The following is a 25,749-nucleotide window of genomic DNA, read 5'->3' on the forward strand; positions in this document are numbered from 1 at the left end:
CAATCTGAACAAATGAAAATGAAGCTTATTATTCTTAATAGACTTTTACTGAGCAGCTGCTATGAGTGGGAATATCACCCAATTTTCTAGTCACTCATGAGCAAAAAGCAGGTGGAGTATGGTTTTAATACTTTCTCCCTCTCATGAGTGATAAAAGGGGTCACGAGCTGACTCCAAAGTTGCATTCATTTTTGTATTAACCAAATCTTTGTTGAGATTCTGCTGTGTGTCAGACACTGGGCTCGACTCTGGAAATGCAGTGGTGAGTGACCCAGACAAGGTCCCTGCTCTCATGAGGCCTCCGATCTCGGTGGGGTGCAGGGGTCATCTTTTAAAAATCACAGATAGTACAACTATGAACTGTGATAAGTGCCCTAGAAGAAACGTATAGGGATCTCTGTGCAAACAGAAGACCCTGATCTAAGAACACAAGGAGAAAGACAGACAGACAGATTTTTATATAACAGGGAAGGGAAGGGCAGGGAGGGAAGGGAAGGGAAGGGAAGGGAAGGGAAGGGAAGGGAAGGGAAGGGAAGGGAAGGGAAGAAGAGAATATCACTGGACTTGGAAGAGGGTCAGAATATCTGTCTCGATAACCCCCTAGGACTTTCAAACAACTGAAGATACAAATCCTCCAACTCATCCCTTTGCTTGGCTGTCCTTCCTCCACCCACTAGAGTCCCAAAGCTACATGTTCTGGGCCAGACAAAAGTCTGTTTTGTTTTGCTTCATGAATAAGTAGCTGTTTGGTCACCAGGATTACCAGGCAGCTGTTATTTCAGCCTGGCCCGCGCCGCTCCCCCGGGGGAAAGCCGATGCGGCTGCTGTCGCCGCTGTCTGGTACCGTGCACAGAGGAGCCGGGGTGTGCCTCTGAGCATCCCTACGAAGCAGGTGTCCAATCTATCCCCAGATGAACAAACATCCAACGTTCTCAATTTACAAGCAAGATCAAGAACAAAAATATCACCGTCTCACACAATATTTGGCCCATGCAAGAAAGGTGACGCGGTTGAAAGTCATGTACATCGTGTTTAAATATCATACTCGAGATCTAAAAGGTTAGAATCAGAAATGGAAGAGAGTACCTATCGCAAAAATCCTTTGCATCAGTGGTGGTAAAAAGGTGGAATTTCGAATAAAAATAAAATGGAAGAGTAAGAGAATAGATAAGCATTCCTGAATCCTATAAGGAACAGACAGTTTCTAACACTACTTATGCGTGAGGATTTTTAAGGCACCCTGGCATGAACACGGGCTTCTACAGGCTGTTTGTTTTACACACAACTTTGGAGGGCGATGGTGTCCCTGCCAGCTTTCCCATGATATCAAAAGTAGGTGATTCTCTCACGCCTGTGACCTCCTTCCTGTCGCTGTCATTCAAGCCACATTACCATGACGAGTGAGACCCACGGGGCTCCACCTGCTGCCTCACTGTTCAGGTGTCACTGCCTTCTGCTATTCGCTCTGGGTCTCTTGCAAATTCCCTTTACTCACCCTACTCCTCACCTGGAATCTTCAAAATCTAATTTATAATTTGTTTTTGACCCATCACCACTATGTCACTATATAAACTTTCTGTTCGTCCTTCATTTTCCAGTCATGAAAAAAATGGTTACTCATCTTTTCTAGACTAAGACACCCGATAAACTCCATATTTTTCTTAAGACCTAGAAAAATCAGGTCTCTCCAATCCCTTCTGGAGGAATTCATTTTTATTTTATTTTTTGACCCACCGGAACCACAGTGTTGATTTCAGCCCAATATTCCAGGCTGAGGAAACAAGTTTTAATCTTGCTTCTATTGTGATCACACTGGTGATAGCATCTGTCTCCTGACACGTATAATGTAATGGGTTAGAGCTCTAGTTCCGGCATCAGGAAAATGTAAGTTCAACTCTCACCTCGACCATTTACTAACTGTGGACTTAAGCCACTTCCATCCTCTAAACTTCAGTGGAGAGAAAAACAATGGTATTCCTCAAAATGGATTACATGGGAGAGTCCTCGGAAAGATTTTGCAGCAGGGCCTGGTGCATAATATTCATTCAACAGCATAAATCGTTATTTTAATTTTGATCTGTACATGTTCTCTGGTCTCAGCAAAGTTGTCTGTCAAATGACAAGAAGGAACAAAGGCCGCAGCCTTCCTATGCTTTCTGAGAGGCCTCCCTCCGGGTCAGTGCTTTTCAAACTGCAGCTTAGGAATCTAGAAATCAATTTAGAAGGTCAGTAGCTGGACATTTTTAAATTAGAGTAGAATGTAAAAAAATTACAGGATAGAAGACAAGTCAGAGAAAGGCAGGATAGAAGAGAACAGAATAGAATATATCAAAGTCCATTTCGTGTTGCAGGGACTACGTGGTGATATGCATAGGAGGATCCAATGTAAAAGCATTTCTTGCTGTGTCACAGTAAGGAAAGAGGGAAAAAAAGGTCTGAAAGCTGCTGCTGTAGGCTGATGCAGAGCTATTAAATACTGTACTTTCTTTAGAAATGATCTACGGTTTAGGAGAGACATTACTGCCCCCTACTGGGGCTACTCTTGATTTCGCACAAAGATGGGACACCATAGGTTAGCAAAGGCCCTGATTGTTATTGCCCGTGTGACCTCAGCCATCCTCTCCTATCCCGTATGGAGGCTCACTTGGAGGGGACTCACCCGTGAGCTACCTCAATGCCCTCAGCAATGAGCCAAGGCAGCACTAGAATGGGAGCTGGCGTTCCGACCTTGAAAATAATTTTTAGCACAGCGTCCTTCCCTCCTACCACCCCCCACAGTCTCCCCTGGGAAACTAAGCTGAGCAGCCCCATGACTGATTCTCAGCCACATGTTATCCTTGGTCCCACCTCTGCCCCATCCCACGTCCCAGCTGGGCAGAGCCTTCCCAGCCCTACGCAGCCACCTGTCTCTGCTTCTCTGGGGAGACTACACCCCTTAGAGGAATGCGAACCAACTGCATGTTCTCAGAGCCAGGATGCCAGCAGCCTCCATCCTCCAGTCCCCTGCGGTCCAAAATAACTGCCTGGGGTTGCCATAGCCACATCCTCAGGAGTCTCCCACCTTCCCTCCTGCTGCTCTGTAGCCCATTCTCATGCTCATCTTTCCAAAGCGCAAATCTGACCACTCTCTCTCCTGCTTATAACCTTTCTGTGGCTCCCCCTCACCCTCAGGGTGAAGGCTGAACCCCTCCTGGTCTGTCTCCAGCGCCCCCTCCAACCTCTCCTCTCACGTCCGCTCCCTACCTCCTTGACTCGGCTCCAGCTTTGCTGAACTTGCGGCTCTTCTCAGAAAATGCCAGGCCCTCTCCACCCCCTGGCCTGCAGTCAGAATGACAGATCTCTTTCTCGGGATTCGGCTTAGATGTCACTTTTTCCGGGAAGCCCTCCATGATGCCCTCACTCCCGTGCCCGAGTTCAATTCCCTCCCTGAGTCCCACACACTCCGTGACTGGCTCCCAACACAGTGCTCCTCCTCCTGAATCACATTCATTTTACCTAACCTGCCCCTTCCCTCTCCCTGAGGTGGGACGCGCATGCCCATGCTCGGGCTTGGCACTGAGCAGCACTGACTCTCCTGGCGGGGAGGGCAGCCCTTGGCACTGCTTTCTCCGTTTCTCTGGCGGCTCCAGGAGGATAAGAGTGGTCTGTCTTCCACGCTCCCTGCCACTTGCCAATCTTCTTATTTTCACATAATGCCCGACCGAGCCTAGCTGGGCACTTGTCTTGGCAACAGCTTCTAGTTTGAGTTTAGTGGATTGTTTTGTTTTCAATGCATTCGTTTTTGTTTATAAATCCTACTATGGAAAGCAATGCAAGATTTTCTTTTATAGAATTAATTTATGTGAGTAAAGGAAGTAAATCAATTTAGAAAAGGGTTGGCAAGTGGCTATCCAGGTGGCGTGCACAGTGTTAAACGCATGCATACTCACACGCACATGTGCATGGAAGCGTGAAGGTCACTGTGCAGGAGAGAACCCTCCGTTAGTGCAGTAAGTCCTTGGGGCATGAGAGGCAGGGTGCTAACCACCCGTGTGACTGGGAGAAAATCACTTTTCTGTTTCCTAGTTTAGTCACCTGTAAAAAGAAGAGAACAAAACTGGGCCATAGGAGCAAATGATTTCGTCTCCCAGATACAAATCTCTCTTCCTGCTCATAGGATTTGGAAATCACTTTGCTGAAAAGGAACCCACAGGTGATAATACTTTTTATATTAGAGACCAGAGATCTGAGGGGTACAGAGGTCAAGCAACTTACACAAGGTCACACTGCAATTGAATGTCAAATTCAAGACCCGAATCCAGGTTTCCCCACCCCTGGTGATCTGTTTTTCTCCTCATTCTGAAACCACCCCCCTTACGAAACATACACACACACACACACACACACACACACACGGCATAAAAACATCTTGAAATAATGGAAAAATAAATAAGAAAAAGATAAAGGCCATATTGGGTTTCAGAGCATTAACAATGTTAAATAGGGAAGTAATAAACCTGGGAGCTGAGAAAATGTTACAGGGATTTCCACAATGTTGTAATTCCCTTGTTGTTTATGTGGGTTAGACACAAGGAGCCAGGAGCCAGGCAGGCCACACAAGTTTAAATGAATCACCTTTGGTTACTATACAGTATATGTATAATAAAACCTGCTTATGAAGACCAGATCCAGTCACCACTTCCCCCTCTGTGGGTCATGAAAAACAGCTTCCACAGGATTTCAAGGGGGATAGTCACCCACATTTCTTAAATGGAATTTTTAAACACTTTTAAAACTATCTCAGCAGAGCAATTTGCAGATAGGATGTAGTCCCTGCAATGACACAGTGCAATGTTTTCCTCTACCCTTGTCTTTGCAAGTGCGCTGAACATGTTTATAGCTGAGCTGGTTAGAAGCAGACTTAGCAGATTTACAGGTGAATCAAAGTGCACAGAATCAAAAAATTTTAACCAAAATTCCCAATGAAATGTAAAATGGGTAGATCTAATGGCCTTCACTTAAATATATATACACTGAGTGGCCAGATTATTATGATCTCTGAATGCATAATAATCTGGCTACTCAGTGTGTGTGTGTGTGTGTGTGTGTGTGTGTGTATATACACACACACACACACACACACACACACATATATATATATACACATATATATATGTATATGTGTGTGTGTATACATATATATATATGTATATATATTAGAGGCCTGGTGCATGAATTTGTGCATGGGTGGGGTCTGGCCAGCCTGGCCAGGGGGAGGGGACATGGGCGGTTGGCCGGCCTGCCTGCTGGTCGAACTCCTGGTCGAGGGGATAATTTGCATATTAGCCTTTTATTATATAGGATATACACTGAGTGGCCAAATTATTATGCGTTCAGAGATCATAATAATCTGGCCACTCAGTTTATATCACTTAAATATATATATGTATATACATACATATACATATATATATATGTATGTATATATGTATATGTATATGTATATGTATGTATATAAATTTCATATGTAGCAATTGAGAAAGATCTGGTCAAGCAGACGGTCATGTGTGATGTTTCAATTGATCATAAGCCCACTGTGAGCCAAAGGTAAAATGTGGTGGCTCAGGAAAAGTAAAATCCTCACACAACGTTGAAATAACATTAAGTACCGTCACATCCCTCTGTATGCCCACCAGCCAATCCCAGAGGCCTGCTGCAGTTACGGGAATCACACTGTCAGAGTGAGAGAAACTGGCATCTGTCCAGGAGTGACGGGTCAGTGGGAAGGGGCGAGGGTCTGTAACCTGAGTCAGATGGCGAATGGTCACGGCACCTGTTCGAGGGCCAAGCAAGCCTTCTTCACCTGTCAGATGCACAGCAGCTCTGAGACGCACACGCCCCTGGTCAGCTCCCAGGAATGTTGCTGAAAGGTCTCTGCGTGGGAGGCTAGCCTCCTCCACAGCTTCCCTCCCCGCTGGGGATTTTATGGTTTGTGATGGGAACAAAACCACATCTATTTTACATGGTAGTGGATGAGGCCACTTCATTTCCTTCCTGGAGAAGAATATTCTGTGGAGAGTGTTTTGACAACCAAGCACGCTCCTAAGAGAAAATGAGAGGTATGGCGTGTAGGCAAGCTTGGTGACTAAAGGATGCAACGCTGATTCAATTCACCACCCGCTTCCCATCCCAACACACCACCAGCCATATGGTTGGCCCAGGAAGCTAGAAATTAAGGGCAGAGGGTCTGGCAGCAAAATCGAAGCTGCTGGGCATCAGGTGGGGAGCCCAGGGCTGGGTCTTCTTGTGTGTTCCCACCATTGAGGGCGAGGGTGAACCACCTGCATCAGGGTCACTGGAGTTGCTCATTAAAATGCACATTCCTGGGCGTCTCCCAGACCTACTGGATCAGCACAATGGGGGCAGGCAGCTCCTGAATGGCCCCCAGTGATGCCCGCCTCCCGGGATGCACACCCTCCCTTTCGTGTGGGCTGGACCTAGTGACTCACTTATAAGAACAGAAAAGGCAAAAATAAGTGGATGTTGCTTCTGAGGTTAGGTTGTACCAAGCCTGTGACTTCCCTCTCTCGCTCACTCACTGATGAAGCCAGGAGCTTGGGCCGCCCTGGCCAACAGCGAGCAAGGCTCTGCCTCCAGCCAGCATGACGTGAGTGGGTTTGAAAGTGGATTCTTCCCTTGCTGAGCCTGAGGAGACTGCAGCCATGGCCGACACCTGGACCGTAGCCTTGGGAGCCACCCTGAGCCAGGTCACACTTGGATCCCTGCCCTCTTACAGAAACTGAGATAATGATGCTCCCAGCCACTGCGCGTGTCACCATGCGGCGACAGATACTAATAGAGATGCTTTGTCAGGGAGCTGCCCTGAAATCATGACACCCAGCCTTCAGGTCTCCCCTCTCCCCTCTCCCTATGACAAAGGAGACAAATGTCTGTGCAAATGCAAATGGGCAATATTTAATAATATACACTATTTACATGTCATCTACGTCATAGCTTTCTTGGGGCTCGACTTTTATATCCTGGCCCTTGGGAAGCTTCCTCTGGTTTCCAGGGGGTTGAGCGGGGGGTGGGGGGGGGGGGTGGGCAGAAGCAGAGCCTCGGGGTTAGAATGGAGACAGTGAACCTGCCTTCGACCCCACGCCTGTGCCTTCCAGGGGCCATTCTGAGGCTGCGTCTTTTGGACTAAGAGCATGGTCATTCCCACCTGCCGTTCCCCAGGCCCCTCCACGGGCAAAGGGAGGGGTCTTTCCCTGAGCAAAGTCAGTGAGGCAGCCAAGTCCAATCGCTTGCCTCCTCCCGGCCAGTTCCTGATTTCCCGGGGGAAGGAGCGAGGCTTCCCACGGGCACGGTTTCTCATTTTCTCCAGGAGAATCGTGTGTCAACAAAGTGCATTTCCGAGGCCAGCTGTGTGGAAGGGCCTCCGTCAACTGGGAAGGCGCCGGACCCACAGCCCAGACTTCTCTCCCGGCTCCATCTCCCACCGCTGTGTGGCCAGCCCAGAATGACCCCCTCTTCTCCCTGTAAAATGAGGGGCTGGGCCGGGTGATGACTTAGACCCTCCAATTAGTGTCCAGGAGCCTAAGGCAGGGAGGCACTTCTGGCATGGCAACTGGTCAGAGCTGGGCCAGCTCTCCTCAGAGGGCCAGGCCCCCGCCACTCAGCCACCGCGCCCTCTCTGCGGAGCGCCCGGAAGGGCTGCTGAGCCACAGGGGGCTCTGGCAGATGCTGTCCAGCCTGCTCCTGATGGTGTCCTGCAGCTCCTCGTCACCCAGCAGGGCCGCTGCCGCCAGGGCCAGCCACAAGTACTCAGTGGCATCGTGGGCATCCTAACCCCAGGGCACAGGGCAAAGAAGAGACAGCATTAGCAGCATTTCCAGGAGAGGCTGGGAGGCGGCGCTGGGAGCCCTAGCTGTGTCTGCCCCACATACCTTCATCCCTCTCCTGGTTCCTGGGGGAACTCCTCCCCTCCTCCCCAGGCACAGGGGTGGCACCTTAACCAGGGTCAGCCAATCACAAAGCAGCATCCCCTTGGCACAGTGCTTCAGGAAGGTATAAATGACTCAGGCTGACATATCCCAGTCCCTCCCCAAGGCCTTCCAGTGTGACCTAGCAGAGAAAATGGTCCCTTACCCTTTTAGATATGGGCTTGGGCCTGCCAATGGGGGGTAGTGGGGGTGGGGACTAAGAAACATGGGGAAGGAGAAGCATACAGAGCCAACAGATAGAGAGAGACAGGGAATGCATGATGGGAAACTGAATTCATTCCTGAACTTCCCCGTTATTTAAGCCAACAAATTGCCTCTTTTGCTTAACACATTAAGTGCCCAGTCAGTCACCGGTAGGTGACACTATACTTTCTGTCCGGAAGACAAAACAGGCTGGGCACTTAACGTGTTAAGCAAGTTGGAGTTGAGTTCTTCCCCTGGCATCTGTAGAGCCTTTAACTGACACAATCCCATCATGCACTTTGTCTCTGAGCCACTTGCTGGGAGCTGTGGGCAGAGGCACGATGGCTAGGGGCTTCCACTGCCCAGGCCTCCCTCCCTACAGAGTGGGGATGAGGCACAGATCTGCTTCGGGTGAGACTCAACAAGGGATGTCTGGTTCCCATCAACCCTCATAACTCAATAATCAACTCAGGCCAGAAACCATCTGGCAAAGAAGAAAAGGACAGCAGAGTTGCCCTGAGGATCCCCTGGGACCAAACACAGGCGACTCGGAAGCCACCTTATTAAGAGATGAAGACTTATGCTGGAGCAGACTGGAGCTCTGGCAAAGGGAAGCCAATGACTGGGGACAAGATTGGAGCCCGAAGTGGAACAGAGTTTCAGATCACCCCCACAGTTCTGGAAGAGGCGGGGAAAGCAAGCCCTGGGTTCAACTCCAGCAGAGCCAACAGGAGAATCAGGACTAAGACCTTCCACAAGCCTAGGCCTGCTGGCATTCGATGACCCCACTCCTCAAACATATTAGCCTGTACCCAGATTTCTCCTAAAATGTAGTTTACGTAACTTTGTAAGTGAGTTGCAATGGACTAGTTAACCTATAACATCTTGTAGACATACAGGTAAGCGTTAATTTTTCTTTTTCTTTTGGAGCTTTTGCTTTGGGTCTCATATATTTTCACAGGCTCTCGAACCAGGCATCGTGTCCATCGTGCCTGATAGATAAAGTGGTCACGGGAATCCGAGCAGAGCAAGGAGAAAGAGGAGCTATCATCTGCCCTCAGAGATGGGAGGCACCTATGAGCTCTCCATGGGGGCGAAGGAGCATTGGTCCCCGGAGGAGTCAGTCCCCACCCTTTGAGATGGGACTCCCCCTCGGGGCCATCTCAGCTCTACCCTAAAGGCTCAGGGTCCGGGAAGAACATGGCTGAATGGCAACCCTCACCTGATCTTAGAAGCCTGACTCTTACCTTCAGCTGGTAGAACGTGAGTCGGCCCAGGCGACAATATACCTTTGCATAGTACAAGGCCTCCTTGGGGCTCTGCAGCCATGCCGGACAGAGGGACAGAGTCTTCAGGTAGCAGTCCTCGGCCATCTCGTACATGTGCAGGGAGTAGTACACCGTGGCCAGACGGTGGAAGGCCACCAGCTCCTGCTTCTGATCTCCTAGGAATCAGAAGACTGAGCAAGACCCCGGCAGCCAGCGCTTCCCATCACTCGTCCCCTCGTTCACTCTGCACAAGTCTGTGGAGGTCTGCTAGGGGTCAGGGACTGTGCTCGGGACATGAGGAACAAAGCAGAACAGGCCCCTGCCCTCAAGAGGGCTACTGTCTCGTAGGACACAAACATTCCGTCTATAATCCCACAAGCTAAAGTAAATTTACACCCGGGATAAGTGCTACAAAAGAAGACACAGAGCTGTCTGAGAGTGCAATGGTCAAGATTTCCTGGAATGATTCCTGAAGGAAACATTCTCCTTATTACAGGTGTCACCTTCTTGAGATTCTGGGAAATAATTATTTCCAAATTCCTGTGCAGGGCGTGGTGACAAGATGAGCTTGCTGAAACAGCTACGGATTCTTTACAATGAGATAACACTTGTCAGCGCAGCACAATGGCTGTCCTGAGGGCTCTGGGCTGCAGCAGCAGCGGTCAGCACTGTCCCTCACCAGCTCAGGAAGCCACAGAGGCCTGCTCTCCAGTAACCCACACTAAGGAGCCTCTGCTCTAGGGAGCCTAGATCTTGTTGTTTTGGTTTTGGGTGGGTTTGTTGTTTCAATAACAAAGTGGCCTTTTAAAGAGAACAAAGGCTTCCAATGGGTGGTTTGGGGAGCAGGGGGAAGGGGGTGGAGTGGCATATTTGCAAGGTGGCTGTTTGATGCAATCTAAAAACATCACTTTTAAGATTTAAAGAGCCAAAAGCCCAAATTATAATAGAAAATCCAAGGGAGAGATAATTCTGATAGGGACAAATGCAGCCACAGGGAAGCATAAAAGGGTGGAAAACAGTCTCCCTTCTGCTCTGCCCATGGGAGGATAAAGAGTGCGCCCAGAGGCACTGCCTGGCGCCCCCGAGGCATCTCCTGAGATCAGCAGACAGCCGCTCAGGGGTTTTTTGCATAAAGAAAAAGATAGGAGGAGGAGAGAGAGAGCTCTGAAGTGCAATTAGACACAATAATGTCCAGTAGCATCAACATCCCATGCCCTTGAGCATGCCCAGAAGTCTCCTCTGGCATCCTCAGGGAAGACTGCACTTGCCTCCACATCTAATCACCTCTAACCAAACCTGCTTTCCCTCAGGCACCAGCATTCCAAAAGTGGGTTTTTTAAAAAAATCTTTTTTTTAGTCTCCCTTCTTTCTGTTTTAGTGACTTAGATTGTTTCCCACTAACTTTTGTGGTAAATTTCTACTATTTGGGGTACAGGGTGAGTTAAGTTAATGGAATTCTGACCTTCAGTGACATTTCAATTCTTTGGAGGAAAACATGCATTTGACTCAGAATCAACCAATTAAACATTTAGGGCACAGTTTCTTTGCTGCAAGGCAATGCCCAGGCATAGAATAAAATACCATTTGCCCTGTGCTGGGAAATAGCACCCATGATAATCTAAGAATTAGAGCCACACAGGTCACACTTAATCGAGGACGTGCTGAAGGTTTATGTGGACAATCATTGGTCTTCACAACAACTGTATGAGGTGGGTGCTACTTTTAATCCTGAGACTCCAGCCGCTCGCTTAGCTAAATTGGATCTAGAACATGAACCCATGCAGTCTGACTCCAGAGCCTGTGCTGTGGCCGCCTTCTTGCACCCCCTTGGGGGTGGGGGGGCGGCGCACGCGGGGGGGTCTGCCCTGCCCATTCAGTGCAGAACCACCTACCTGTGACTGTGCTGAGCCTGGCTGCCAGGGTAGCAAACTCCAGAGCCTTGTCATAGCCTTCCAGGCTGATCTGCAGTTCAGTCAGCTTGTTGAAAATCCGGAGCTCGGTTCTCACGGCCTTCATCCTCCTCGCTAAAGGGACGGCCCCCGCCTGGGAAGAGAGGCATAGGAATCTCAGTCTCCCAAGAATGACCCGTGTGCACCATACTCCAGGAGGCTCACGTTGCTGGGTTGGGGGATGGTAGCGACTAAAGCTAAGGGACTTGGTCGTCCACACATGGGTTTTCTCAGCTCACTTTCTCGGTCCTGGCTCTTGGTTGCTCTTACAGGTGGAAGGACTAGAGGTCATCGGGCCTCCTAAGTTTGGGAAAACGGAGAGCAGGAAAGTTACCTCCCAGCCATGTGCTCCCTCGGCACCCACAGTGCTAATCTACAAAGTACATATGTTTGTAGGATGAGAGTGCCCAACCAATGGTCACTTCTATTATTTTTATTATGACAGAATGTTAGGCAGGTCACATCATCTCTCTGAGCCTTAGTTTTCTCATCTATAAAAATGCGTATGACAATGAGCCCCTCAATAGTCAGGGTCATGTTCCTTGTTCAGTGCCAGGCACATAGTGGGTGACTCACACATGTCTGATGAGTGATTAATCAACTGAACAAGCCAATGAATTAATATGTGAATAAGTGAGATTTTAGGATCAAAGAAGATAATGTTTACAACTTCAGTCAGTGATAAAAATTATGATTTTTGAGATATCTGCTTAACATCTAGACATTTATTTATTAGTATTATTTATTAAATCAACTCCTTTTTATTATATTGTCTCATTCTTTGCAGCGATGTCTGTGAAATCGTGGGTTTGATGAGCTGGTGTTATACTTGATAAAAACATAGTAAAACAGATGTGTTCCTCCATGGGCCAGCCATCTCCCACCTGCCTCCAGGGGTTCCTGGGAGCATTCTGGTAAACAGATAAGTGTGCTACACACTGTGAAGCACCAGGCACCTGAGAGATGTAATTATTATGGCCTGTTCTCCAAGCCTGAGAAGGACAGAGTTCATCAGCTCCTTCTTTGAGAGCCTGCCAGATTGAAGAGAGCGAAAGTATGTGGGCACTGGATGAGCAAGGTGTGGAGAAAAAGGGGCCACATATCCTACACACTCAGGGGAGGCCTGCATGGGGAGCCCTACAAACTCAGAAACAAAAAGTAACCACATGGATGGTCTGAACATAAAAATTGCTCACTAAAAGTGGGTCATAGCGGTAGTCACATCCTAGGCCTGTAGGTTCCTTGGCAAAGGTCAATCTTAACCTTAAGTGAGTCTGTCTATTGTCTTTTTGCATCTAGGATAACATACCTTTGAAATGTCAGGGTAATCTCCTTTTCCAGACAATCTAAAAACTAGAAGACCACAGAACTCCTCATTGTTATCTTGTTCCCCCAATACCATCTCATGTGCTGCAAATATGAACTATCCTGTACCCACCAATGTAAAAGAAACATGTGTCTCTCTGCTTTACTTTTTATCCAATCCCAGAGATTTTCCTGCTTGGCCTTCTCCTGTCCCCTTAATCTCCCATCAACTGATTTCATGTATTCCCTTACGCCTCCTCCTTTGATTCTAATGTATAAAATAAGCTCAAAACTGCCATTTTTTTTTTTTTTTGGAGCATTTTCTCAATCTGTTGAGATTTTGCTTCCCAGGAATTGTTATCAGTTTGGCTCAAGAAACTCATAAAAATTCTCTCCAGACTTGGATGTTTTTTACATCAACAAAGAGAAGGAAAAGAAATATCAGCAAAAGAGGGGAAGGCAGGTCCAGGCTGAAGTCTATATGCCTCTCCCAGGTTTGTGCCAGGGCCTGGCGGGCACACTGTGCGGCCTGGGACTTACCCGGTAATATTCCACCGCTCGATGCCTGTGGCGGGTCCCATTGAAGAAAACATCTCCTGCTTCTTCATAGAGCTTGAGGGCCAGGGAGGGCTCTTCTGGCTTCAGCGCTTTCTGGATGGCTGCCTGGGTGGGACAGAGACAACTGTCGCAGACAGAGAGAAGGACTTCAAGCGTCCACAGGACTAGAAGGAGTGAGAGCCTAACCACCTAGCTTAACCCTCTGCGGCGCCCCTGGAATCCCACACTGTCCTCCACACTCATAGAGCTGCAGGAAGACTTTGAGATTCTCTAGCCCAGCATTTCCCTCTCATTGTAGGAGAGATTACATTGTATGGCCCTAGAATAATTTTCAGCAGTACACATAACATTTTATGTTTTAATCTGCAAGTATTTATTTTAATGTGTTTTAAGAAAAAAAGACTAACAATACATTAAAACCTGTGATTTCAGATAGCATTGTTTAGTGTACAACGCTAAGTCAACTTGAAGTAAATCAGAAAAAAGTAAGTATATAGTGATATAAATAGTACATGGATACGGCAAAACCGTGAACTTTCTGTATGAATGACTGGTCTTTGGGAAGCAGTGATTTCATCCAACACCTGCACTTTCCAGATGGAGAAACTGAGGCTCAGAAATATTAAGAAACCTCTCCACATTCACGTCAGTGGCTGGTGGCAAACAAATGCTAGTGTCTCCCAGCCCAATACCCTTCTCCTAGCCTCCGTGGCCTCCTTCTCTCTAACAGGCTAGTCTATGTTGCATCGAAATAGAACGTGGCATGGAAGGTGATGAGTGAAGAACACACGACAGCACAGCTGCGGGAGCTCAGCCCAGACAGAGAGGATTCACTTCCATGGCAATGACCTGCAGAAGGCCAAGGTAGATGGCAGGCGGGGGTTGGGTGGGCCTGGGACCAGTTCTCCCTGGGGAAAGACCCCACAGTTACTGTTACCGCACATGCAGCGACACAGAGAGGGGGCGGTGAGATGGAATCCTGGAGTCAGAGGCTCTGCTGCCACCCCGAACAGCTTCCTCTGGGCCTCCATCTCCCCAACAGTGAGAGGCAAGACTGAATTATCTGCTCTGAAAACCCTTCCAGCTCTCAAATGCCAAAGCAGAATGGAGTCTGAGAGTGAAAGCTTTACTTCACACAGCCAGGGGCCACTTCCACCACTTACTATGTGTATCATCTTGAGCAAGTTACATTGAGCCTCATCTGTAAAATGGGAATTTCAATAGAAACTCCTGCTGCATTTGTAATGAGGGTTAGTCTACATCATGCCTGTGGTGTGTTTACCGAAGTCTCCTGTGCATTCAATCACTGTTACACAACCTTCAGTCTCAGTGCGAGTGAGTTTCTGTGAGTTTAACCAATGGAGTAAGGGGGAATAAAAAGGAAGAAAATAAGAAATGGGAAGGAAGCAAAGATAAAGAGCATATTTTTGATGGAACAAATCTTACATGCCATCATGATGTCAGTATTTGCAGATAATAGTAATAATAATTAAATATCACTTATTAAGCCCCAAGACTTAGTACTGCTTACTATGCATATACATTTACTATACAAGTGATATACCTAATCGTTACTAGAGCCTGGGTTCACCCATGAAGAAACTGAAGCCTAGAGAGCTCATGTAGCCAGGCCAAGGCCACACGGTTTGAGAACAATAATGTTAACACTCCACACACATCAGCCTCACCTCATATTGCAGCACAACCCTGAAGGCCAGGTGTGTGTCAAGCTCTGGAAGGATGGACGTGCTTGGCATTCAGGTGAGGGAGTCTCCCACCACATTCTTTGGGAGCTTCCATGTGTATATGGACTTGGGACTGGCCCTTTGCCACCTGTATGCAGCCTGCCAGACTGCCCTGGTTCCCACCTGTGTCCAGGGGGCAGCCCAGTGTTGACTTCCCCTCCAAGGAGAGGCCATCACCTCTCTCCAGTTCCTGATGGTCCCTCTGGAGGGTGCGGCCCCCTCCCCCGTTGGCCCAAGTCAGCAGATGAGCTCTGCAGGAGGCCCACCTGCAAGTACAGCTCCACCAGCTCGTCCTCCTGCATGAGGTAGTAGAGGCGCCCAGCCCCGAGCCAGGCCTCAGCAGCCTTGTCCTCCTCGCCCAGATCGATGAAGATCCGCAGGCTCTCCTTGATGCAGGTGAGGGACCTCCTTAGGGACCTGAGGGGCGAGCATGGACTCATAAGGCGGGAGGGCTCCAAAGGGCCTCAGAGTCCCTTAGCACAGGGAGAAACTGAGGCTCTTAGGGGGGCGGAGGGGGACAACATTGTTTCAGGTCACACAGGAAGGTCTGGGTGTGATTTGAACCCCGGCTCTGCCTTAACTAGCTGTAAGAAAGTACAGGACTTCTCTGTGCCTTATTTTCCCCATCTGTAATATGGGGATATAACTGTACCTGCCTCAGAGGATTGTTGTAAGATTTAAATGTAATAATAAAATAAGAATGCTCAGAGTAAGCACTTGATAAATATTTAAATGTTAGTTATCATTGTTATTACTGACCATCCATCCATCTTTCTACTGCACTCGAACATTTTTTCCATAAGCACTTAACACACAGTAGATGCCACAGGCCTACTTATTGTATAAATGCACAAATGAATGACCATGGTGGTAACTTTAAATCATCAAAAACTTTAGATGTTTTAAAAAGAAGGATCAAAGAAGAGTAGAAGTTTTAAAAGGTTCAGGTTTAATGAAGTGCTCTTTCATTACCTGGAAAAAAAAAACACTGTCTTATGCAGGATACTCTTCCCTCATGACAGGGATTAATGAAGAAACGAGGCACAGCTAATGTAATGTCACGCAGATTTGACATTCTAGAACAAGAAGGAGCACTGGCATCATCTAGATGGTAGTTCTCAACTCCAGCAGCAATTGGAATATCCTGGAAGCTTTTCAAACATACAGACACAGGCGAACCCACCTCATTGTGCTCCACGCCATGGCACCCTGATACTCGGGGAGTGTGGCTCAGGCAGCAGCACTCTGCCAAAGCTCTCCCACACTGACTGCATTGGCCAGCTTGGGTTGAGACTTGTTGACCTAGTCCAACCCCCTTATTTCATAGAGAAAACAGGCCCAGAGATGGGAAGTGACTGTACAAGGATGCACAGCACGTTATGGGAAGACACAAGGCCAGAACTCCCTTCTTCTGAGTCCCAGCCCTGAACTTGTACTATAACACCCACATTCCTCAAAGCCTGATTCACAGCCCACGGGATTCAGCATTCCCTAGGGAGCTTATTAAAAACACAGACTCCCAGAACTTCCTCAGACTGACTCTATCAGAATCACCATAGCTGCAAGCCAGGCTTCATTAGCTCTCAATTTTTACAACTCTTTCTACTTCGTATGGGTACCCTGAGATTACACATTGCTCAGTAAACAGTGCATCTCACTAAAGGCTTTCTGTGAGTGTGAGGACCCTAACCCCAACCACTTTCACAATGGATGCTCACTGGGCACATGCCCACCCCTGCAAATGCCCACCCCAACTCCATCCACATCCCCTCCTGGGGGACAGGCTAGAGGCCCCTCTCTCCCTTAGTACCCATATCCAGATGAACATTAAACTGTCTTTTAAAACTACCTCAGAAGATTGTTGTAAGGTACTAGTAACAATAAAATGAGAGTGCTCAGAGGAAGCACTTGATAAATATTTAAATGTTAGTTATCATTGTTATTACTGACCCATGGTCTATCTACCTTTCTACTGCACTGGAACATTCAAATGTGTCCCCACCTTCCCCACGTTTCCATTGCTACTGCTACTCCTTCCACCCCAAATTCCATTCTTTTACCCTTCTTCACTTTCAAAACCTTACTTCTCCCTCAAGGGCATCCTCACATGCCATGAGCTTCATGAGGTCTTCCCTGACCCTTCTCTGTTGGCGTTCCTTCCTTCCTCTCCAGACCTAGCCTTGCAGATGCCTGCCGTCTCACCTATGAGCACTGCTTGCCTTTGCCTGCGGTGGCTCTGAGCTTTGTGAAATGGAAATCCCTGAGGGAAGTTCAGTTGAAAAAAAAAATGTGTCCATTACATCAAAACTCACTTAATAAATTCCCCCTAGAAATCAGTGCCAAGAAAAAATTTGCTCCAACAGATATATTTGCTTCTGTTCTTTTATGAAGCAGTGTGAACCACATGTGGCTTTCCCCTTTTACCTCAGCCACCAGGAAGCTTAGTGCTAACTTACAGTAATCACCCCTGGGTGCATGGAAACGCTTGTTTTTCTATGTCTGTTAACTGGTCTTTGTTCTCTCTTTTTCTTGAGTGCTCTACAGAAGTGGGTGATTTATACATGCTAAATAAACACAGCCTCATAATGCGTTCTCCTTGATAACCCGAGCATTCTACTAGTATAAAGGGATAATGACCTTATATTTGCAGAGTTTCCCGTCACTTATGGTACCTCACGGTCTTCCTCGTAGTATCACTCATTGAAGGTAAAGCAGAAGTGAATGTTTATTTCCTTCCAATTATACAAATAAAAATCCAGAATTTTAGAATTATAGAATGTTAGGATTTTAAAAAGCCTAATTTGGATCAGAACAATGGAGGAAATACCTCCAAAAATCCACTCTCCCGTAAAAACCAAAGAGAACACAGGCAAAAATTGTCACAATCAATTTTTTTTTCAGAACTCTGGAAGTTAACTGAAGGTTTACAACAATTTGAGGAGAGTTTATTCAAGAAAACGGCTGAATCGTGTTAAGAATAGTGGGTGTCATTGCTTTTTAACTTGATCTAGAGCAGTGATGGCGAACCTATGACACGCGTGTCACGCGTAGCCATTTCTGATGACACATGGCCTCTGAGGCGGCCGCATGCCGAGGATGAAACATTTGCTGCTCCTGAGGATGAAACATTTGCAAAATAATGTTTTTTCCTCAAAGTGACACACTACCCGAGTTATGCTCAGTTTTTTGGCGAAGTTTGACACACCAAGCTCAAAAGGTTGCCCATTACTGATCTAGAGTCTAGAGGCATCTCCTCTCCGCAGCTCTATGGCAGCCTTAAAAACCAAACACTTGGCAATCACAGTAGCTGGGAAAACCAGCAACCTCTTGCAGCCACTGGAGGGGACACAGTGAGTTTGGAATTCCCCATGCTCTATCCCCAGGGAACTGTCACTATTTGACAAGGCTGGAAGTTCCCTGCAAGCCTTCACTCACAGGGCTTGTTTTTATTTAACCTGACTCAGAGCTCACTCAGTGCAGATAACCCTTTCCCTGGGGTGTTTGTCAAAAAGGATCAGCAGCAATTGTTTCACACTGCTGCTGCCTGAGATGGTGAAAACATCTGGAGCAAAGAAGAAGCTGAAAAAGAAGACAGCAAATAAAAGGAAAAGTTGGGGAATGAGCTGCCCATAGAAGGCATTGAAAACTCCAGCATATTCCCAGGAATCTAGAAGACCATCTGAATGTGCAAAACTGTGCGCATGTCCAGGAAATGTATAAGATCATTATAAATGAAGATGTTAATTATAATCTCCAAGGTAACAACCAGAAAAATAGCGATATTAGAAAATACTTTTAGATAAATGAAAACAAAAATACCACATACCAAAACTGGAGTGGAATGAAAGCAGTGCTCAGAGAGAAATTTGTAGCTGTAAATACTTATATTAAAAAAGAATAAAGATCTCAAATCAGTAACTTAACGTTCCACCTTAAGACACTTGAAAAAGAAAAGCAAAGTAAACCCAAAAAAAGCAGGAGAAAGAAAATAATAAACATTAAATCAGATATAAATAATATAGAGAAAATTGACAAAATAAAAATAATTGGTTCTTTTTAAAAAAAAAACTTAAGAGTCAAATCTCTAGTTAGTCTAATCAAGAAAAGTAAGAGAAAAGCTAGGAATTAAAGTGGAGACATTACTACTACCAGAAATAACTACAGAAATAAAAAGGATTATAAGGGAATACTATGAACAGTTGTACTCCAACATATTAAACAATCTAGGTAAATGGGCATATTCCTAAAATAAAAACTATCAAACTGTTCAAGAAGAAATAGATCGTCTAAATAGACCTATAACAACCAACAAGATTAAATTATTAATTTTAAAAAAACAAAACAACTCCTTACAATGAAAAGCCCAAGGCCAGATGGCTTCACTGGTGAATTCTACCAAACATTTAAAGAAGAATTAACTCTAATCTTTCACAAACTCTTTCAAAAAAGTAGAAGTTAAGGAAACATTTCCCAGTACACATTGAGGCCAGTGTTACCCTAATAGCAAAACCAGACAATGACATTATCACAAGAAAAGAAAAATACAGATCAATATCTCTTATGAATATAGATGTAAAAATATTCCACCTATAGTAGGAAATTGAATCCAGCAGCATATAAAGAGGATTTTACTCCATGACCAAGTGGGATTTATCCCAGGATGGCAAGATCAGTTCCACATAGTAAAATTAATCAACTCAATACCCTTATTACTAGAATAAAAGAAAAAACCACATGATAAGTTCAATAGGTGCATTAAAAGCATTTGAATAAAATTAACACTCTTTAATAATAAAAATTATTGTTCTATTCAAAGAACTAAGAATAGAATGGAAATTCCTCAACCTAATAAAGAGAATTTATGAAACATTCATAGTTAATTTTATACTTAATGGTGAAAATCTGAAAGCTTTCTTCTTAATATCAGGTGCACAACAAGAATTTCTACTCTCGCCACCTTTATTAAACATTGTATTGAAGATTCTAAGGTGATAAGACAAAAAATGAAATAAAAGACACCTAGATAGGAAAGGAAGAAGTAAAGCTATATATGCATGTGACATAATCTTATATATAGAAAATTATAAGGAACACACACACACTATTAGAACTAATAAACAGTTGTAGGATACAATATTAACATGCAAAAATCTACTGTATTTCTATAAACATCAATGAACAATCTGAAATTGAAATTAAGAAGACAACTGCATTTATAGCAGCATCAAAAACTACTTCAGAATACAATTTAACAAAAGAAGTGAAAGATGTATATTCTAGAAACTACAACACACTAGATAGGGATTAAAGGAGATCTAAGTAAATGGAAAGACATCCATGTTCATAAAGTCGAAGACAGGATGTTGTTAAGATGGCAATACCACCCAAATTGTTCTACAGATGCAACATTCTCCCTATCCCAAAATCTCAGCTGGCTGTTTTGCAGAAACTGAAAAAATGCTAAATTTCATATGGAAAGGCAAGGGACCCAAATAGCCAAAAACAATCTTGAAAAACATGTTCGGTGGACTCACTTCCCAATTTAAAAGTTACCACAAAGCTATAATAAACACAGTGGTATAGTCTGGCATAGGCCAGACATATTGATCAATAGAATAGAACTGAGAGTCCAGAAATAAACACTTATGTTTATAGTCACTTGATTGTCAACAAGGGTCCCAAAACATTCAATGTGGAAAAATAAATTTTCAACAAGTGGTACTTGGACAACTGGATATTCACGCAAAAGAATGAAACTGGATCCTACCTCACACCATATAAAAAAATGAACCCAAAATGACTGACTGACTTAAATGTAAGAGCTAGAACTAGTAGACTACTGCACTAAATAACTACAATAGTCCCCCAGTTCCAAGACCCCCAATGAATACCTGAAACTATGGATAGTATTGATCCCTATTTATGCACTGTTCTGTGCTATATATATTTACCTTTTCAATTACAAGAAACACTTACGGCTTCTCTTTGGCATATCCAGATTGCCAGCATCACTACTTTTGCTCTTTGGGGCCATTACGAAGTAAAACAAGGATTACTAGAGCACAAGCACTGTGATACTTCCACAGTCGATCTGAGAACCAGGAGAACTACTAAGTGACTAGTGGGCAGGTAGCATGTACAGCATGGACACACTGGACAAGTATGATTCAAGTCCCAGAAAGGGTGGAGGAGCACAGAGAGATGTCATGCTACTCAGAACAGCATGCAGTTCATTTCTGGACTTTTCCACTTAACATATTAGGACTACAGTTGATAATGGTTCATTGAAACTGCGGAAAGCAAAACTGGGGATAACGGGAGACTACTGTAATTAACTACTCAGCTGACCCACACAAATATGTATTGTATGTTTCTCAATGCCAACTTCTCTGCTCGACATGTCTGCCCACATGGAGCTTATGGTCACCACACCATGACCTTTTGAATCTACCGCAGAGTTTTCAAAACCCCAAAAGCTTAGGTCTCTGATCTAAAAGGTCCTCTAAGAAAGCCCACGACCTTAAGAATCTGTCCCCAGAACTCAAGATGCTTTGGAGGCAGCAGGAATTCTGGTACTGGAAGGGCTATTGCCAGGGTCAGAATAGCACAGCTGGCTGGTCCTAGACTTTACATTCTAGAAGTGGAAACTACAATACATTCAATCTAACCTCATCAATGGGACAGCCAAGAGGAGAAATGACTTGGTTAAGGACACGTTATTAGCTCCTGGAAGGATTGCTTCCTGACTCCCAGCCCTGGCTTCCGTCTTCCTCCAGTCGCTTTTTGGACCAACTGCAGCCCCACTTCTCACCTCCTCTCTGTCACCCCACCACCTAAAAAGTACAGTGACCCTTCACACTGGCTTAAATAAGGCCTCTTCCATCTGTGCTGACAGCGTCCAGAGCTTTCTCTCTGGCTTCCCCCTAAGATCACAGTGGTTTCTGACAACTGGCGGTGGGAGGGAGGCTGGTGGGCAAAGGATGGCAGTGGGGTAGGTGATGGCTGGGAGCAGTGACTAATCTTACACTGAACTTGTACACAGCGAGAAGTGGCAATAAACCTGACGTATATATTGCCACCCTTGCTCCAGTCCCATAAAATTCAACTTTCCTGAAGCCCATTCCTATGCGGCCACACCATGAACATGACTTGTTTTGTCTCAAAGGTTAATTCAAGCCTGACTTCTTGATCTGTTCCAGAATCATCCAAGTTCCTAGGGTCTTCTAATGGAATCAAGGACGCACTGGGGCCAGGCCTCCTGCCCCCTCACATGCTACAAAGATTTAAAAAAAAACCAAAAAAACCCTTCCTGGGACTGAAGGCATAGATAAAGGGAGATTGCAGGACTCCTGATTCTTATAAGAGAGAGAAAGGGTGAGGGAGAAGAAGACAGAGTGACGGCAGGGAGAGAGGGTAGGTGGTGGGAGAGAGAGAGAGAGAGAAAGAGAGAGAGAGAGAGAGAGAGAGAGAGAGAGAGAGATGCTTATCTTATTATCTATGATCTGATTATCCAAATGCCTAAGGTTACCAGATTACCTACCATGTAGCCTAGAAAAGCAAAAGTATAATTTAATTAGCTTCTCCTCAGCCACCTCTCTCTGTGCAACACTAGCAATTATCCCTGCTCTATTTTAGAAGTCATTCATAATTATGAATTCAATGCTACAAGGCTAATCTGTTGCAAAATGCAATTGAGTATCTTGCAAACCATGTAGAATTTAATAGAGTGAATTAAAGGCTTGTTAGAGAGCAGAGCTGCAGGCCACAGGCCCTGACAAATGAGGATGAAGCAGATTAGACCAGCGAGCAGACAGGCAAGAGAAAACCAGCAGATGGGGGCGGATGCCTTGAGAATACTTTAAATACCAAAGGGTTAAAAGAAGCCTTTGGGTTAAATAGGTTTTGGTATATTTTTGCAAAAATAAAGCTTTTTAAGAGATTGCTGAAAAAAAAAAAGCAACCCACAAAACAAAGGATGTTTCATCGTACTATTACACAATTTTGTCAACACAATTAAGCTATAGTCAACACTTCTTTTGTTGTTTATTCCAAGACTTAGTGCATAGTTGCAGTTATAGCCCAAGTACTTTGAACTAAAAAGTGAAAATAAACTTAGTTTTATAATTGCCAGTTTAATTTTAAAGGGAAGGGCCCAAACAACTTTCTTTACCTTGAAAAATTACACCCACTTTCAGTTAATGTATTTACTTTGTGTCCTTTCTCTAGTACCAGCTGTCTTCAGGTGAGGGAGACCTGAGGGTTCCTAACAGCCACCTCTCTGCATTAGGCATCCTCAGCCATGGGCAGGTGATGGGTTGTTATGGAAACACAATTAATTGTAACCAAGGCAACATTCCTGAGCCCTTTCTCTGTATCAAGCACTGTTCCAAGTGGTCCATGTGCATTAACTCACTTATTCCTCACAAAAATACTATAGCATGGATGCCATCATCATCCTTCTTTGACTGAGGAGGAAGTTGAAGCTTGGAGAAATGAAATAACTGGTCCAAAGCCACATAACTAGTAAGTGATGATGATACTGGGCTTGCACTGAAGCTGCAAAGCCCAGGCTCTTTTCCTTGATGCTATAAACATACCATGGGCATTGGACTTGACACCTGCAGGAAAGAAGAGTGTTTCTCCTTAAGGAAAAAGGATGTTTCTAGGACTTTTCCCTAAGCCCAGACTCACCTGGCCGTGTTCAGGTTCCGATACAGCTGCCCGAGGGACTCCAGCAGCTGCCCCTCCATCTCCCGGTCCCTGAGTTGCTGAGCCAGGGCCAGCCAGTGCTCGTGGTAGGTGATGCATGCCTCGGGGTTGGGGGACACAGAGCTGTAGAAATGGCAGAGGGATTTGGTGACCTGAAGCTGACCTGAACATAAAGCAGGGACATGAATGAGACGACCTGAGACAGGAAAAGGGCAAAATGTGCTCTAACACTTTTCTCTCAAGATGCCCAGCAGCAGGGGACATACTCACTCTTTAGGTGCCGATGCCTTAAGCCAAACAGCAAGGCCATTTCATAACAAAGGCGCCCACTGGCCAGCTGGCATCCACACACCAGGACTTGGGCCAACCAGAGAAGCACCTGTACTAATTCCATGTCTGTCTCCACACTGGCCTGGAGTTGACAATAGAGTCGGACGGCCTGCAGGAAATAGTCTCTGGCTGGCTGCTGGGCCCAGGACTTAAGGGACAGGTGGCCAAGATTGGCCAAAGTCACTGCCTGGTTACGCACATCCCCCACCTCCTGGGCCCCGTTCAAGGCCCGGAGATAGCTCTTGGCTGCCCTGTTCACCCAGCCTTCACCTTGAAGTGCAAGTCCCAGAAGGTTATGGACTACCCCCTTTTGGATAGCATTCTCTGTCTCCTTCAGGGAGTGCAGGAGTGGGTAGAGGATGTCCAAAGCCTTCTTCGCCTGGCTGGCTAAGAGATAGGCCCAGGCCAGGCAGAGGGAAGACTCGAAGGCTTCCTGCTCACCCAGCAGCTGCCCCAGCACCAAGGCTTGGCTCAGGTAGTAGATGGCACCATCAGGAGACCTGTGTTGGAGGTACACTCTGGACAGGATGAGACACAGGGCCCTCTGGGTGCGCCGATCTGCCTGCTCCTCACAGGCGGCCAGCGCCTGCCTGAGCGCCGGACAGGCCAGGGGGGAAACTTCATTCCAGCTTGTGGGGGGAACGCGGAGGAGCTTGGTGGCATTCTGGAGGGCCAGGTGGACCTGCCAAATCGGAAGGGACATCCCTTGCGCACTCTGGGGACCACGTTGCCGGACAGAGGCCACTGCAAGGTGCGGAAGGTATTTCTTATCATACAGAAAACTCAGGATGGTGGCCACAGCACCCGAGGCGGGAGGGTGTCCGGAGAGAAGCTGCAGCCGTTCCGCGAAGGGCAGGACCTCCTCATGCCGGCCGAGGCTCAGGAGCAATCGGATGGCCAGGAAGCAGGCCCTGGCCTCCAGGGGGCAGCTGCCCGACGCAATGCCCTGGCGCAGCACGTAGGCCACCACATCGAGCTCGTTCTTGGCACTGGACTCCCGGTCGGGCAGGCAGGCCAGCAGGGCCCCTGCCTTTTCCAGCAGGGCCGAGCCTTTATGCCTTAGCCTCTGCCGCAGGTAGATAGCAGCCAAGTTGATGTACAGGGCAGCCACCAAGGACAGGTCCTCAAACGCCCCGTTGAGAATGTGGATGGCCTCCTCGAAGTACACCCTGGCCTGGGAGAGCTTGACCTTCCTGACGCTCAGCCGGCCCAGGAGGAAGCAGAGCCGGGCATGGGCCCAGGTCATGTGGCTCCGCTTGGCCCACTTCCTGGAGGCCTCCAGGTAGATCACCAGCTCGTCCTCCTCGGAGAAGCTATAAAAGGAAGACGTGAGGAAAGAGAAGGAGAAATCATAGAGGCTCTTCAAGTGGTCGGCGTAGCCCTGGTGATCCAGGAAAGCCAAGATGGGGGCGAAGGTCTCGGCCTCCTCCTCCTCCTGACCGGAGTTCAGGTCCATGAGCAGCTCCGGGTCATCCAGGTCGTCTGGCTCCGGCAGGTGATAGCTGTCTGAGGCGGCGGAGAGGAGCTCCTCCAGGCTGCAGTCCTCGGAGCTGCTGGACCGTCCGGAGCCCGAGGCCTGATGCTCCTCCCCGGCCCCCCCAGGCCGGGCCTCCTGGAAGCTGTCGGGCTGGGACGCTGTAAGGAACAGCAGAGTTGAGCAACCCTAAGCCCCTGCAACTACAGTGGCCGGTGCTCGGCAAGAGGACAGGGTGCTGTG

The 25,749-nt window shown here is 46.7% G+C and overlaps 1 protein-coding gene across 1 annotated transcript in view; it reads right to left on the bottom strand.

Moving 5' to 3' along the window:
• Positions 1 to 6,992: 6,992 nt before the first annotated feature.
• Positions 6,993 to 25,749, bottom strand: part of SH3TC2 (SH3 domain and tetratricopeptide repeats 2) — a 49,714-nt gene continuing 30,957 nt past the window's right edge. The window contains exons 11-17 of the mRNA XM_008152181.3: positions 23,973 to 25,667; positions 23,685 to 23,865; positions 15,260 to 15,410; positions 13,231 to 13,353; positions 11,329 to 11,479; positions 9,416 to 9,612; positions 6,993 to 7,826 (exon numbers count right to left, since the gene is read on the bottom strand). Coding sequence (XP_008150403.2) covers positions 7,635 to 7,826; positions 9,416 to 9,612; positions 11,329 to 11,479; positions 13,231 to 13,353; positions 15,260 to 15,410; positions 23,685 to 23,865; positions 23,973 to 25,667 — 2,690 coding nt within the window. The 3' untranslated portion in view covers positions 6,993 to 7,634. The remainder of the gene's footprint in view (positions 7,827 to 9,415; positions 9,613 to 11,328; positions 11,480 to 13,230; positions 13,354 to 15,259; positions 15,411 to 23,684; positions 23,866 to 23,972; positions 25,668 to 25,749) is intronic.

The sequence above is a fragment of the Eptesicus fuscus genome, chromosome 6 (assembly GCF_027574615.1).
Source record: "Eptesicus fuscus isolate TK198812 chromosome 6, DD_ASM_mEF_20220401, whole genome shotgun sequence".
NCBI classification, from domain to species: domain Eukaryota; kingdom Metazoa; phylum Chordata; class Mammalia; order Chiroptera; family Vespertilionidae; genus Eptesicus; species Eptesicus fuscus.